The 16,559-nt window shown below is 41.1% G+C and overlaps 1 protein-coding gene across 2 annotated transcripts in view; it reads left to right on the top strand.

The window, feature by feature from the left end:
- The window catches only part of OCRL (OCRL inositol polyphosphate-5-phosphatase), a 59,555-nt gene that overhangs the window by 4,443 nt on the left and 38,553 nt on the right, over positions 1-16,559 (top strand). For both annotated transcript variants that reach the window (XM_084789939.1, XM_084789938.1), the window contains exons 4-6: positions 3,049-3,087; positions 15,945-16,055; positions 16,447-16,533. In XM_084789939.1, coding sequence (XP_084646065.1) covers positions 3,049-3,087; positions 15,945-16,055; positions 16,447-16,533 — 237 coding nt within the window. The remainder of the gene's footprint in view (positions 1-3,048; positions 3,088-15,944; positions 16,056-16,446; positions 16,534-16,559) is intronic.

Below are 16,559 nucleotides of genomic sequence, written 5' to 3'. Positions count from 1 at the left end.
TCCTCATTTATGTTGGTTCTTAAGCCTTGACAATGGTGAATCATAACTCTAGGGAGGAAATGCTTGGCTTTCTGTCCTCGCATTCAAGGACGGAACATAGAAAATGTTTCATTTCTAAATTGAAACTAAAAAGCCAGGAGAGTTGTGTAGGAGGTTTGCTCCCATGGCCTCACATTGCTCTAGAAAAGAAACGGGTTACTAGCGAACAGATGTGTTATTTCCCCCAAAGGTCCAGTGCTCCTATCAGACAGATGCATTCTACAACCAGTGAAGAATCTTGAACTTGAGTCCCACCTTGCACATGTGCCTTCTACTTGGACTTTATTTTTTCACAACAGTAACACACATGCTGTAAAGGGTTGGAAAGAGCAGCAGTGCACAAAAAAAAAAAAAAAAAAAAACCCAAGTCACCTACATTCTCATGCTTAAGAGACACCTACCATCTTTTTTTCCTTTGTGCACATATCACATTGTGTACAATGTTTTTCTCATCCCATACAACATTTTTTCTCACCCACTTGCTACCGTATTATGAGTGTTGTCTGTGCTGTCAGTGGCTATATGCTGTTCTATTTTATGAATGGCTCATAACCTCATTATTCCCTCTGGTTGACATTTGGATTACTGTTCACTGGCATAAATAGTAATGGAGTGAACATCTCTGTACATAAATCTTCTCACCTACCTATTATTTGCTCAGGATTTATCTCTATAAGTGCATATAGTCAACGTGTATGACTTTTAAGACAGCATGCTGAAATGAAAACACAAAAGGTATTAAGATCTAAAATTACTGAGTTGGCCATAGTGGCTCACACCTGGTATTCCAGAAAGAGGCTGAAGCCAGAGGATTGCAAATTCCAGGCCAAGCATGAGTTCCGGGCTCACCTTGGCCGTGTATTAAGACCCTGACTCCAACCAAAAAAGGCATAAGAAACAAGAAAAGGAGAAGAGAAGGGGGAGGAGGAGAAAGAGGAGGAGGAGGAGGGAAATTGAAATACCTAAAAGGAGTAGTGTCTACCATGTGTTGAAAAGCAAATCAGAGCCAGGCGTGGTGGCGCACGCCTTTAATCCCAGCACTCCGGAGGCAGAGGCAGGCGGATCGCTTTGAGTTCAAGGCCAGCCTGGTCTACAAAGCGAGTCCAGGACAGCCAAGGCTACACAGAGAAATCCTGTCTCAAAAAACAAAAACAAAAACAAAAAAAAGAAAAGAAAAGAAAAGAAAAGAAAATCAGCTATGGAGTCTTCCCTGTGTGGAAGACTTTACTAAACAAGCCACCTGGATGCCATAGTAGGTTACTGCACTCACCTCTCTTTGCAAGTGGAAGCCTTACACAAAAGAGCCAAAGGCTTTGGTGTCCTAGCATGTTTTTGTCCTTTCCTACTACTTCTAGGATCTCATTTTTTTCATGTTTTTAATGCTTTTAATAATAATAAGATTTCATGCTTTTAATATGAAGTAGATGGCCAGTTGCTAGATCGCAGTGGAAAACATGTTTGCCATTGTTTCCTCCATGACAAATTGAAATGTTCTGCCCTTGAGTTTTCACTTCCTTTCCATTTCCTGACTTGCATATCTATTTGGAAAACTAATCACTCAGAGTTTGTGGAACTAAAGGGTACGACAGAACAGTAGCGAACGAGCACAGACCGTGTCTTCATCCCTCCTTACTTCACCCTACAACAGACAGGATCGAGACAACATTCTGCTATTGGACAACTTGATTCCTTTCTCATTGCTTCTTTTGTACCTGAATATTAGACCCTGGGGTAGTCTTGTGTGGTAAGGGAGCTAGAAAAGGGTGCAACTTCCCATCTCATCAATAGAGATCCTGGTTAATTCCAACTCAGAACCAAGGGTCAGGCATGAGGCAGTAGCCTGGGCTCCAATCTAGGGAGGTCAGAGTGCAAAAGGTAGGTTGAGTTCAGATACTCAGTGCAAAAAAAAGAGGAAGTCCAGGACGATCCGTGAGAGAAAAGAGAACTCTAAATTTGCAAACTGCTTTGTGCTGTCTTCTTTTTTTTCCCCATTGACACATAACATGTGTGCATATTAAAGGAGTATGGTGTAACAGTTTGAAACAGGTAGTGATCAAGTTGAGATAGCATTGCTTTATAATGGGAACCATCAAACTCATCTAGTTATTGTAAGATCTGTAAATGTGCAATAAGCTACAGTTAGCCTGCTCATCTGTAGAACAGTAGAACTTGGTCCTCCTAACCAGCTGGAGTTTGCTATCCATTATTCAGTCTCTCTCCATCGCTTTAGCCACTGCTTCCTCCTAGTCTCTGGTACTAATTTCTCCTCTGCAGTTCTATGAGATCTTTTTTTTTTTCAGCTTCCGCATCTAGCTGAGAACATACAATATTTGTCCTTCTGTGACCAGTTTATTTCACTTCGTGCCTAGTGCTCCAATTCAGATGGCACTGCAAGTGTCTGAAACTGCATTTTGGGTGTGATACCTCTTAGACTCACAGGCATTTGCTGAAGCCTAAGAGCAAAGGACTAAGTATACCCTCCTCTTAGGGCAGAAGTGGAGATAACGAGATCATTGACAGATTTTCAGAGACTGTGTCTGAGTTGAAAGAATAATTCAGTGAGAATAATTCTGCTCTGAGGCTTTTAGCCACTTCCCTGGCTTACTCTAAGATCTAAGAACACGGAAAGCTAAGCTCTCCTTCACTTGCAAGAACACGTTATCATGTTCCCTACTATTAAGCAACCATCCCTTGCTTTTCTTTAAGGGACTCCAGTTGGGTCCTTGAACAGTTCTTTTCCTCCTTTCTTTTGTTTTTTGTTTTTTGTTTGTTTGTTTTGTTGTTGTTGTTGTTTTGTTTTTTGAAGTTAAATTGTTGAATTGTGTCTACTCTTTATAACCTGGGGCTATTTAAATCCTTTAAAAAATATTCCAAACGAAAACAACCGAAGGATTTTTTTTTTTACTGTGTTCTAAGATCCAGGAGGGGTTATTTAGTTATGAAATCCTGCTTTGATGATAATGAGTGTTTTTCTCCCCCGTGATTCTGTTGTGTTTTTCCTCCCCTCAGAAGCAGAGGAAACTCTTTTGATTGATATTGCTTCGAACAGTGAGTATCTTTCTGAATGGAGTTGGTTTCTATTCTTTAAATATTGACTTTATTACTCTGTATTTAAGAAACTTTCGGGGGTACATTTTGCGTTTTGCCATCTCATACCAAAGTCTCCGTTTTCATAAGGCAGCCCTATAAATTATCCTCCTCTCTCAAAACCATTCCGGCTGAGCCTGAGAAAACACAGGTGGCTGCTTAGAATCTCTACAGACCTGAAGTGGCACCAGTGCTGCTGCTGCTGCATACCTGTAAGCTACTTGAAGCTGCAGGCGTTGTCACTACCAATCGCATCATGGCTGCAGACTTGATTAATTAATAGGAAGAGCTAGGAAAATGCTTCAAGCCTTGAGGTTCATGGGTCATTTTTTCTTTATGCGTGTATGTGTGTGTGTGTATGTGTGTGTTCATGTGTTTGTGTGTACACGCGCATGGGTGTTTATTTGTTTGTGTGGAGGCCTTAGGTCAACAACAATAGGTAGTTCTTTTAGGTGTTATCCACCTTTGGTTTTGAGACAGGGATTGAGCAGCTTAGAGCTCACCAATTAGGCTAGCCTAGCTGGCCAGTAAGCACCAGGAATCTATCTGTTTCTGCTTCCTCAGTACAGATTACAAGTCTGTGCCACCATTTCCAGCTTTTTTACAGAGGTTTTGAAGATCAAACTCAGGTCCTCATGTTTAAGTGCCAAGCCCTTTACGGACAAAGTTATCTACCTATCCATATTAGTTTTTTTAAATGTATATGTGTATATATACATATTTAAAATAAAAATATAATTACATTTTTTTCCTCCTTCCCTGTCCTCCCCCCAGTCTCTCTAAAGTGTCCCCTTCCAATTTCTTCCACACCCCCCCTTCTCAAATCGATAGCTTCTTTTTAATTATTATTGCTATATATGAGTGTACATGAATTTATGCATAAATATATAAATACAACCCACTGACTGTTTCCGTTGTTTGTGTGTATATGGTTTCAGAGCTGACCACTTTGTATTGGATAATGAATTAGGGGGTTTATCTCCCCCCAAACCCCTGAGAGGCTGATTCTCCCTCTCTCAGTATTCATTAGTTGCCTACTCTTTTGTTGTTATCATTGTTAGCATAGGAAGTAATAGGTTTCATTGTGGCATTTTCAAGCATACTTTGTTTTTATTCATTCTCCTTCCACACGGGCCTCCTTCCTGCTGACCCCTTTCTTTTCACTGGTTCCTTCTGCCTTCTCACATATATTCTTTTACTCTGGTTTCCTCTCACCAAGTTTCCAAAATATCTTTTCTTCTGTCATGATCCCCTTTCCAGTCTCATGACCTGTAACCCCCCCCACACACACACACCTGTATATGTATTAAAATTTAGGTTTTGCATATGAGAGAAAACGTGCAGTATTTGTCTTTCTGAGTCTGAGATACTTTGCTAACAGTGTCATTGTAATTTTCAGTTACATCCATTTCCTTGCAAATGTCACGATTCTGATTTTCTTTGTGGCTGAATAAATGTTATCTTTTGACTACTATTATATTCTAGACTCTTCTCCCACCTTCTTTTTTATGTTTTTATGTACATTCACAGTGCTTTCCCCTATTCCTTATATTATGTGGAAAGGCACAGAGTCCATTAAATTACTTGTTCTGTTTTTTTTTTACTTGTTCTGTTTTCTTTTCTTTTTTGAGATAATTTGTGCCCTACTTAAGCCCTGTTCCCTCAAGGCCTCTATTCATCAGAGGGAACATGGTCTTCTCTTTGCTGTTTCTGGCCTTTCATTTTTATCAGTTTGATGCAAATCACTGACTTTCTGTGCAAGATGTTCTTTGTTTATCATCTAATTGTACTGTGCTCTGGAGAGGAGAAAATGGGCACTTGATTGCTACTGTGACTACTGTGTGGTTGCTATGGAAAGTATATCTGACCATACAAATCTAAATCAAATGCTTTGCCTTATCTCTTGCTTGAGTCCTTGGATAAGTGGAACTTGCCATTTAGCTTGGGGCTACAGGTTGCACATAATTTTGTTTGGAGAGGAGCTCTGCTCTTAGCACTATTAATGTCTGCTGAATGGTTTTTCTAGCTTGGGTTTATTATTCCTTTCTTTAAACATAGAATATGGAAGCCTTAAAGGCTGCTCCTAAAATGTTATGTAAACCTTGCTGCTAGCTTCTGTTGCAGGTATCCAAGAGAGAAAATAACTCAGACTCTGTGTTTTATTGTCCTTAGACAAGAGAAGACAAAAACAGCATGAGGCTAGAGATGTAGCTCAGCTAATAGAGTATTTGCCTAGCACCCCAAAAGCCCTGCTTCCTTCCCCACCACTACGTAAAGTGGGGGGGGGGGTGGTACTGTAACCTCAGTGATTAAAGTGCAGGCACAAATAGCAGGAACTCAATTCTATCCTTAGTTTACATAGTGAGTTCCAGGCTGGACTGGGCTACATGAAATCCCCCCTGTCTCCAAAACATGCCTTTTTTGTTTTGTTTTTAAGGAACATAGGGTCAGGGAGACGTCTCAGTGAGTAAAAGCACTTGCTGCACAAGACTGATGATCTGAGTTCAACTTTATTAATGGACAAAACTGGTCTTAGTATAAGTATATATTGTCTAGATAGTGGTTGTAAACATCTTGGAAGAAGTTTTGTTGTTGTTGTTGTTGTTGTTTATAAAGTTAAAGCATCTTAACTATGCATAATTGTGACAATCAAAAATGTTTTGAAGTATCAAATTTACATTATTATGTTGGATGGGAGAAATGGCTCAGCAATTAGGAACAAGTATTGCACTTGCAGAAGACCCAAGTTCAATTTCCAGCACTCACTTCAGGTGGACGCAGAGGCCTGGTATATAGCAAACATATGCTCTATAACTGACCTGTACCCCTACTGCTTTATTTATAGTTTTTATCATGGATTTTCACTTAACACTTTACCATGACATTTCCCCCTAGGTCATTTTAAATCATTGTAAACATAATTTTGTTGTTCTTTGTTTGAGATACGGTTGGTTCTAACTATCATAAGCTAGCCTCAAACTCTCTCTGTCACCAAAGATGACATTGAACTTCTGATCCCCTACCTCCCCAGTGGTGGTATTAATGTTTTGTTCCACCATGCCTGCTTGTTTAAACAATTTTAATAACTAATATTTCACCATAGCTATTTTGTCATAGTGTTATTAACTTGGTTTCTTTATAAAATTGTCTTGAGGGAATATAATACAGCTCTTTATTTGAGTCCTCTTTTACAGCTCTCAGTAAAACTTTATAGTTTCTTTATTTATGTCAAGTTTTTAGGTTAAGAATTTCATGGTGGGTTTGATTTGCTGATACTGTGAGATTTTTTTGTTTTGTTATTTTCTTATTGCTTACTACTATCATATAGAACAAGTGAGTCTTGGATATTTTATCCAGCCACTTCACTTTATTTTGAATATGTTTTATTATTTTTCCATTTTGGTAGATAGATAGCCTTAATTATCTTCAAATAACTATTCTGCCTTATTTCTACTAGCTACAGCCATTGGCTTTGTTTCATGTCTTACTGCACCAGTGAGAATTTGCGGACCACTGTGGCTCTGGGTTTCCATGAGGATGCTTCAACTGGCATTTCCCAGTTAAAAACTTTCTTGCCTGATGATTTGCTGGGTGTTAAAATTTTAATAAATTGTATTTAAACAAGACAGAGTATGTGCCAGTAGTCTGAATATTTGGCAGTGTTAAGCAAGATCATGAACTCAAGGCCAGGGTTACATATATCAAGTTCAAGACCAGTCTGAACCACATAGCAGCACTCTGTCACACACACACACACAGAAAAAAACCAACAACAAAATCCGCATTTCAGTTTTTGCTGTTCTTTAAAATTGTGCGTATATACTGAATCTTACTAAATCTTTTCCGTTTTTCATGGAGCTGAATATATTTTCCCTTTTTCTTTCCTCTATATCTCTATGACCTTTAGATGAACTCTGTTATGTTAATTTTTAAATTGTAGCCTACCTAGTTTATTCATTATTCTACAAATATTTGTTGAGTGACTTCTATAAGACAGACCTAGTGGTAAATCCTACAGAATCATCAGAGCACAGCAGAGATAAGAGTCCTGTTTCTGCTTTGTTTTTTTTTTCTTCTGTGGTTTTTGTTGCTAGAGCTACAGAGATGCCTATAATTCATAAATTTATTCCATAAGCATCTGTATACATTTTGGATGCTGAGAACTGTGCTAGCCTCTGAAAACACAAGAGAAAGCAACACACTCTTGGTTGTTCATGCATTTTAATGTACAAAAGTGAGTTTTAGCAGGTTTAGATGCTTCAGGCATGTGGATTTGATCAATACTAACAAGAAAAAAGTGCAGAGTTTACAAGAGTGGTCACTAAATTAGGCAGTATACTCGGGCAAGGCATTTACAAGAAGAAACATTTAGATTGGAAAATGGGGGCCTAAGAAACAAGCAACAACTGGAGGAAAAATAATATTCTAGATTAAAGTGGTGATGAGATTCCAAACTTAGAAGTACCCTGACTGTTTCTAAGAAATAAAAGGCTAGGATGCCTGGAATAGGGCTTGAGCAGCAAGGCGAAAGAGGCTATGAAATCTTGTGAGCCACAGTGTTGAATCTGCAGTTTTAGATTTGAAAATGAGAAGTGAAGGATTTTTGTGCTGACTATGGCATCATTTGCCTGGAAGCAGAAAGACCACTTATGAGGCTGCTTTGGTTGTGTCTGCTAGAGAGTATGGTGGGGATAGAAATAAAGAAAAGTGAGCAGATTTGATAGATGAATTTGGAGGTAAGAGCAAGAAAAATGGCTTGGGTGTGGGGAGTAGGAGGAAGAGAAGTGTCAAGGATGAAAACAGTTTCTAATATGAACTTATATGATGGTGCTCATTTGCATAAATATGTTGAAGATGGAATGAGTTTTCCTTTGAGGGGGCTGCCAAGAATCCATTTTTAAAATATATTTTATTCATTGTTTGAGAATTTTATACCATACGTTTTGACCATTTACTTACTTTACTCCTGGGCATGGGGTCATCCACTGCAGGGTATTTGACCTATCGGGAGCCACACCCTTAAAGGGAACAGACTCTCCCTCCCCTTGGAGCTATCAGCTCTTCATAGCTCCTCAGTTAGGAGCTCATGAATCCCTTTACACTTGATGCTAGAATGTTGACTTGCTGATTTTTACAGGTCCTGTGCACACAGCCACAGCTGCTGTGAGCTCAACAGCAGTGTGGTCCTGTCTTGTCAAGAAGACAGTTTTGTTTCAGTACCCTGTCCCCCAGCCTCTGGCTCCTACTGTCCTCCCACCCCCTCTTTTAGAATGTCCCTGAGCCTTGGGAAAGGAGTGATATAGAAGTCCCATTTGTGGCCAAGCATGCCGCTGACACTTTCTCTTTGCATTTTGACCAGTTGTGAGCTTCTTTCTTAACCAGCGTCAGTGCACTGCACAGTCTTTCTGGATAAGGCTGAGAGCTTTGAGGGCTGGTTGATACTGTGGTCATTTAGTATAGTAGTAGTAGTAGGCTTATCCCCAGCACTCTTGAATGGCCCAAATGATTGGTTTGTGGCTGGACTTACAGTACCAGTGAATGCAATGCAGTTTTGGTAATGGATATTTCTTTGAGAAACTTATGTGTGGATGAAAAATTGGCAGCCAAATAGGTAGATGCCACTCAAAGTCTAAACCACTAGCCTGTGAATGATATACAAAGCATGAGAGATGGCGTGGTGTAGAGATCTGCTGGTTCCCAGTGCTGTCAATGAATATACCTGCTTACGTGAACTAGAAGTGAAATTCACAATTCAGTGGTTCCATTTTGTTAGTCACTTTTCAAGAGATCATTAGCCAGATGCACCCATACTGGACAGCCCAGCTATAAAGCATGCAAGCCATGTAAAATGTGGGGCAGTAATATATAGAATGAGGAGCTAATTTGGGATAATTCAAAGAATCCTTGTTTTTTGAAGTTACATTTAAAGTTTGAGGAGCCACTTAGACAGTATTAAAACCTAGGTGTGATGGCACACGCCTTTAATCACAGCACTTGGAAGGCAGAGAGGTAAGTGAATCTCTGAGTTCAAGGCCATCCTGGTCTAGGGCAGCCAGAACTACACAGAGAAACCCGGTCTCAAAAAAGAGTAGTAAAAACTAATGTCCATAACCAATGTCCATAGTATACAAACTGGATGAGTCGATTTGGGATGGTGGTGGTGCTACTTAAAGATTAGTAGTAAGTGTAAGGTTCCTAAGAGGACTGGAGGATGTGTGAGGAGCAATGGGGATCTTAATAGAAGGATCTTCTCTGAATTGGATAGGAGATCAATATAAACAGGTTTCCATTCCTTGAAGTCTAGGTTAAGCATCCTGAAGTGGGAGGACATGAGAAGGAGTTAGTCCACAGTCTGAGAATGCATGAGAAGATGTGAAATAATTGTTCAAGATAATATTAGGAAACTAGTTGACTATGAAAACCAATTACTTTCTAGGCTAGATGGTCCATTTGAGGTTGATGGTCAAGACTTTATTCTGATAGCAAATCTGTATGTGTATGTGTCTTAGTTAGGGTTTCTATTGCTGCAATGAATACCATGACCAAAAAGCATGTTGGGGGAGAAAAGGGGTTTATTTAGCTTACACTTTCACATCACTGTACATCACCAAAGGAAGTCAGGACAGGAACTCAAACAGGGCAGAAACCTGGAGTCAGGAGCTGATGCAGAGGTCATGGAGGGGTGCTGCTTATTGGTCTGCTCCCCATAGCTTCTTCAGCCTGCTTTCTTACAGAGCCCAGGACCACCAGCCTAGGATGGCTCCACCCACAACAGCCTGGGCCCTCCCCCATTGATCACTAGTTAAGAAAATGTTCCACAGGCTGGCCCACAGCCCAATCTTGAGGCATTTTCTAAATCAAGGTTTCCTCCTTTAAGATGAATATAGTTTGAGTCAAGTTGGCGTAAATCTAGCCAGTACACCTGATCTTTTGTCAGTTCAACATACAAACACATCTCCATTAGGCCACAACCTTTCCCTTCTTGTTCATCCCCAAGATCACACATTAATAAAGACATCACAATATTAAACATTCTACAAACTTAAAAAGTCCCACAGCCTTACAAATTCAAACACTTTGAAAGGTATCTCTTCTACCTTCCCCCATCCATAGGGAGAAGGGAGCTACAATTGGGATGTAAAATGAATGACTTTTTTAAATGTAAATTAAAAAATTTTTAAAGTTATCTCTTTAAAAATATCCGGTCTCTTTTAAAATCCAAACTTTCTGTAAAACCCCAAAATCTCTCTCTTTGTTTTTTTTTTTTAAGTTCAAAGTCTCTCAATGGTGGGCTCCTGTAAAATCAAAAATAAATTAAATGCTTTCTTATTTCAAGTGGGAAGAACCAGGGCACAGTCACAATCTGAAGGAAGTAAAACCAAATTCCAACAGTGTGAATAACAGAATGGCCAATGGCTAGGATCCACTCACCATCTTCTGGGCTCCTCCAGAGGGCTTGGGCCACTTTTCTCGAGTTCCACCCTCAGCAGCCCACACAGATTGTCTTCTGTGCTCAGGCCAGCTCCACTCCACCATTACTGCTGTTCTTGGTGATCATTTTATGGCACTAGCATCTCCAAAATTCTGGGGTTCTTCTGCTGCAGCTAGGCTGCTCTTCACCAATAGCTTCTCCTGGGCTTTCTTCATGGTGCCAAGCCTCACTTCTCTGCATGACCCTTCAATCCTGGGCCTTCACTGCTACTGAGGGAGCTACTTCACCAATGGCCTCTCACAGTGCCAAGCCTCAGCTACTCTCCATGACCCCTTCATAGCTTCAAAACTAATGCCACCTGGGTGACTCTTACACTACCAAGCTCAGCTGCCAGCATGAGGTACAACCTTGGCTGCCTCTGGAGCATAGCTTCTGTGTGCTGACTCTGAGAAAACACTTCCCAGAAGACTTCACCTCAATGATGCTTGTCTTATTATGTCTCAATAATGTCTTCTTAATCACCACTAACTTCTCAGCTCCAGCTGACCAGCATCGAATATGCCAGCAAAAGCAAAGGTTTCACTTTAGTAGTTTTGGTTATCTTGTCCATCAAAGCTGATTCTTTGGCCTCAGCTAATGAGGACCACAGAAATGTAATTCAAAATAACAAATGGCTCCCAGGGTCTTGAAATTTCCCTCTGAAACCTCACAACCCAGGCCTCTGTCTTCTGCACTGCTCTCTCATCTTCCAAGCTCCTACAGAACACCCGACTGAGCTCTCAACACTCAATTGCTTCCCTAGCTCAAAGTTCCCAAAGCCCTCTCCAAACATCGTCAGCTCTGTCACAGTAACACCCCACTATGCTGGTACCAACTCATCTTAGGGTTTCTGTTGCCACAGTAAGCACCATAGCCAAAGAGCGAGTTAGAGAGGAAAGAGTTTATTTGGCTTACACTTCCGCATCGTAGTCTATCACTGAAGGAAGTCGGACAGGAACAGAGCAGGAAGCTGGAGGTAGGAGCTGATACAGAGGTCATGGAAGAGTGCTGCTTCTTGGCTTGCTCAGCTGCTTGTTTTATAGAACCCAGGACCACCAGCCTAAGGCAGCACCGCCTACAATGGGTGGAGCCCTCCTCCATCAGTCACTAATTAAAATAATGCTCTACACATTTGCCTGCAGCCCAGCCTTCTGGAGGCATTTTCTCAATCGAGGTTTCCTCTTCTCAGATGACTATAGGTGTGTTGTGTCGATACAAATCTCATATCATAAAGCCAGCACAATATACATGTATATTTGTGTGCTTGTTTCCTCTGGTTGCTCTGGTGGGCATACAGAGAAAGCAATTAGTTGGACTTTTGTGGGTTGGAGTTTAGCCAAATAGGTGCTGTGGGAAACCAGAGGTAAGGCAGTTGTGGATTTTTGCAACAGATATGATGATGACATCTGTTTTAGAAAGGGGGAAGTGAAAGTAAGAGTTCCGCGCATTAGAAAATGAAGGGATTAGTGCGGCCGAGGTTCCTGTGAGGTCAAAAACAATTACAGTAAAGATAATGAGCAAGTAAATTGGGAGGGATAATAGGGCACGGTGAGAGGTTTGATTTGATGTGTGTCAGGTGATGGTATTTCTATGATGAAAAATCTAGGATATTATTGAAGGAGGTCACTGTAGGGAGTGAGGCAGTGGTGGCTGAGGTGGAATGGAAGGTCACTGGGGGAAGAAGGTGAAGGTGTGGCCTGGGTTTCTAAACCAATTGTTAAGCAAGACTGAATGACAACCAAGGGCTTGAGTGGAAGTAAAGTCTCACGTATCTGAAGTTTGTAGAGAGCGGGTTCTCCTAGAGGAGAAAGAGAAGGTGATACAGCCCACTGAGTGGAGCCTCAGGAGAAGGCAATTTCCCGACCAAGACAAAGAGGGAGGAGTCTAGAAGAGGCATTTAACTGAACCACATCTAAGCCAGGCATGGTAGGACTTGTCTGTAGCCTCAGATACATGAGAAACTGAGGTGGGACGGTCACTTCAGACCAAGAATTCAAAGCCAGTCTGTGGAGGAAGCAACCTGCTTGGAAACCAGTCAGTTTGCATTTGCCTCTGATTTTTAATGTAATTGTAGTTTACTAGCAAGCGTTTTGCTTAAAATTACCAGTGGAGCCAGGTATAGGGGCAGGTGCCTGTAATTCCAGCACTTGGGAGCCTGAGGCAGGGTCGAAGCTTGGAAACTAGCCGGGGCTGCATAGTAAGACATTGCTAGGCTTCCTTCCCAGATAGTCTGCTTTTATTTTCCTGAGGTAAGGTCTACATATCAGTATGCTCTAAACTCACCTCTAGGGCTTGAGAGATGGTTCACTTGATAAACTGGTTTCTGTGCAAGTATGAAGATGAGTTTGATACCCAGAACTATGTTAAAAAAAAAAAAAAGCAGGCTGGGCACAGTGGCACACGCCTTTAATGCCAGCACTCGGGAGGCAGAGGTAGGTGGATCGCTGTGAGTTCAAGGCCAGCCTGGTCTACAAAGTGAGTCCAGGACAGCCAAGGCTACACAGAGAAATCCTGTCTCAAAAAAAAAAATACAAAACAAAAAAAATAAAAAGCAGGTGTGGTGGCAAACATATGTATAATCTCTCACTGTGGAGGCAGAAACAGGTAGATCCCTGGGTCAAGTACACTTAACTACCCTATAGTTCCAGGGCAATGAGAGACCCTATGTATTCTTCAATAAAAGAAAGTGGATGGAAGCCGGGCAGTAGTGGTGCACGCCTTTAATCCCAGCACTTGGGAGACAGAGCAGGGGGATCGCTGTGAGTTCGAGGCCAGCCTGGTCTACAAAGCGAGTCCAGGACAGCCAAGGCCACACAGAGAAATCCTTTCTCGGGAGAAAAAAAAAGAAGGAAAGTAAGTGGATGGCTTCTGAGGCCCAACAGCAGGGCTTGACCTCTGCTTTCCAGCCATCTAAACAGGCACACACATAAATAACCCTCTGGAACTGCAGTGAAGCCATACTTAAGAACTACCAAGAGATTAAAAGAATGTTCAGATGAAGTGAAAGATGTAGCAATGTTTGCTACCCACAGAGAGCTAAGAGTTGGGCCAGGGTGGAAAAAAAGGGGAAGGGAAGATTGGGTCATGGAATAATTTGTTGTATTTTCTAAGCAATATATTAAGAGCACACCCAGTGATAAATTGCAAACAATTTCTGGAATCTTCTGGCAATTAACTAGATCTATTTTATATTTACTAAAAATCTGTCTTTGAAGAATTGTAGAAAAAAGAGAAAGGGACCTGGTACTGAATTTGTATCAATGGAGATGGCTTTGTTTTACCTGCTCTGATTGTAACTGACATGAGAAAGGAAGGACCCGGGTCCTGAAGCTTTCCCAGTATCTTTAGGCTGCTCCTAGTTGACCCTCGTCTACCTGCCTTTGTTCTCTTCTATACAGTAGATCCCCCATTAAGTATCTTATCTCTGTTCCTCTTGGTTGTCTTTCATTTTTTCCCCATTTTCATCCTTTTTAGTCTTCTGACCAGTAATCTTATTTACACACACACACACACACACACACACACACACACACACACACACATACACACACACACCATGTTTAATAAAGATGGAAACAAGAGCAGAGCATGGTGGCACACATCTGTAATTCCAGCACTCAAGGAGGCAGAAGCAGGTGGATCTCTGTGTGTTTGAGGCCAGCCTGGTCTACAAAGCAAGTGTAGGACAGCCAAGGTTACCCAGAGAAACCCTGTCTCAAAAAATTAAAAAGTGAAAAAACAAAAGAGCTAAAAGAAGACAAAAAACATAACCAAAGTTAACAACTAGATTGTCAACATAAACTAGAGTTTTAATTCCATTTTCCCCTTTCTTAATTATTTGTAAGTGTAAAAAAGTCCTGTTCCTCAGCCATTTATGAAATGCTGTCTACTCTGAAGTTGGCCATCATTGTCACCAGGAGAGTGGCCAGCTAGCCTGGGACTTTGTCCATCCTAATACGAAAAATTTTGAATCCAACATGTGAAGGCCTTCAGCCTCAGACAATTCTGACACTATTGCTTACTTTAGCCTATGGAGATCGTTGGTAATGTGTATATGTGTCTTGCCCCTTGACTAAGGAGCTTATAGCTTTAGAAACACAGGAAAGCAATGTACATAATCAACCAATTAAAACAAGACTATAAACAAATACATGGGCTTACTGGCTCATACAATCTGAATAGTTGAGTCAGATGACAATTTTAGGGCATCAGAAAACAGGAGAGATTGTTGTGTCCTTTAAAAAGAATCTAAGCCTGGGGCTAGAGAGACGGCTCAGCTACTCTTCAGAGGACCTGGGTTCAATTCTGAGACCCCTCAGAGTAGCTCACAACTGTCTGTAGCTCCAGTTCTAGAAGGATCCAATGCCTCTTCTGGCCTCCAAGGGCACCAGGTACACATGTGGTGCACAGACATACGTGCAGGCAAAAATACTCATACATATAAAATTAAAACACTGGTTTTTTAGTAATTAAAGAAATCTAAACCCTTGGTAAATTTGCTTTCCTTTAAAAAAAACTATTACTATTTTTAATGCATGTATGTGTGTGCACCACGTGCATGCTTGTTGCCTGTAGACACCAGAGAATGCATTGGTTCCCCTAGAACTGGAGTTACAGACAGTTGTTATTTAACACGTGGGTGTTGCGAATCATGCTGAGTCATCTCTCCAGCCCCAGTAAATTTGCTTCTAATTCTATTCTTTCCCAATTGACTATTCTTGACCCAATTCACTCTTGGAATAGATGATTGTGTTGCATTTGCAAGATTATTCAAGATCCTCATTTTCACTCATATTTTTCACCTGCGTTAATGAAGTATAGGTGTGTCCTTTCAGAACACTTCAAGGCAGCCCCACGATTTTTTAGTTAACTTAAAGTTAATTTACTCTGAACCTGACCGTGTTACTTCCTAGATTACCTCCATGCTTTAGAACACTATACAATCTGGACTTAATGAGTAGGGATTTCAGGTGTGGGGATATTAGGAAGAGGGTGATTGATGCATTTATCTTTTGCTAGAACTTAGAAATCCCTGCGTTGACATCTGAGAGATCGGGACATAGGAAGCTATGATTTGGTGTGCCCAATGCTATCAGTCTGCTCTTTGACATAGTTCATCGGCGCTTTGAATACTGTCTTCCCTTAGGCTTCCCTCTCTGCCCCATCTACTTTATCACTGCCATCCTGGTGCCGTTGCTCTTGGCCATGTGCTCCTTCTTAAGGGTCTGGAATATTTGTACTCTGGATCTCCTACTGACCAGACAATTTTAGAATATTATCCCAATCGTGCATTAAAAAAACATTGTATCCCATAGCGAGGTATCTGTGGATTTAATTCTTTTTAAAGGTGGCTGCAAAATTCGGATACAGGGAGACTGGACTAGAGAGCGCCACTTTGAGATTCCTGATGAAGAACACTGTTTGAAGTTCCTCTCAGAGGTCCTTGCAGCTCAGGAAGGTAACTCAAGACTCAGCAATTTTCTTTCCACTATTTCAATGGGAGAGAAATACTAGCATGATGATTCAGAGGTAGGTACCACTAGCAAACCCTCTGCCCCTTGCCCCCCTGCTAGCTCATTGTTTTTCCTTCAGGAAGGAATGCAGGGATAGATTACGGAGTGAGTCTATCCAGCTTTAGAAAGTCAGTGGCATGCAGTTTACTGGGGCCTGTAATCCCCTTCCTTCTGCCCCCAGATGACTCAGAGCTGTCAGGATTTCCTTAGTCTCTTCTTGTCCTTTTCAGAATTGTGCTGACTGTGTGTATTCAAGGCCTTTGAATAAATGAATAGCTTTGGGCTGTAGGCTAGTGATGGTCTTCCCAGGTTCTGACCTAAATCTTTTCTTTCTAGCTCAGTTACAGCTTCTTGTTCCAGAACAAAAAGACTCATCTAGCTGGTACCAGAAATTAGACACTAAGGACAAACCTGCTTTTTCAGGTATTGGAAAGACTCTTTTTATTTCC

This window comes from Acomys minous (genome assembly GCF_964271855.1).
Source record: "Acomys minous genome assembly, chromosome: 7".
Classification (NCBI taxonomy): Eukaryota; Metazoa; Chordata; class Mammalia; order Rodentia; family Muridae; genus Acomys; species Acomys minous.
This window is presented reverse-complemented; position numbering and strand designations above follow the sequence as displayed.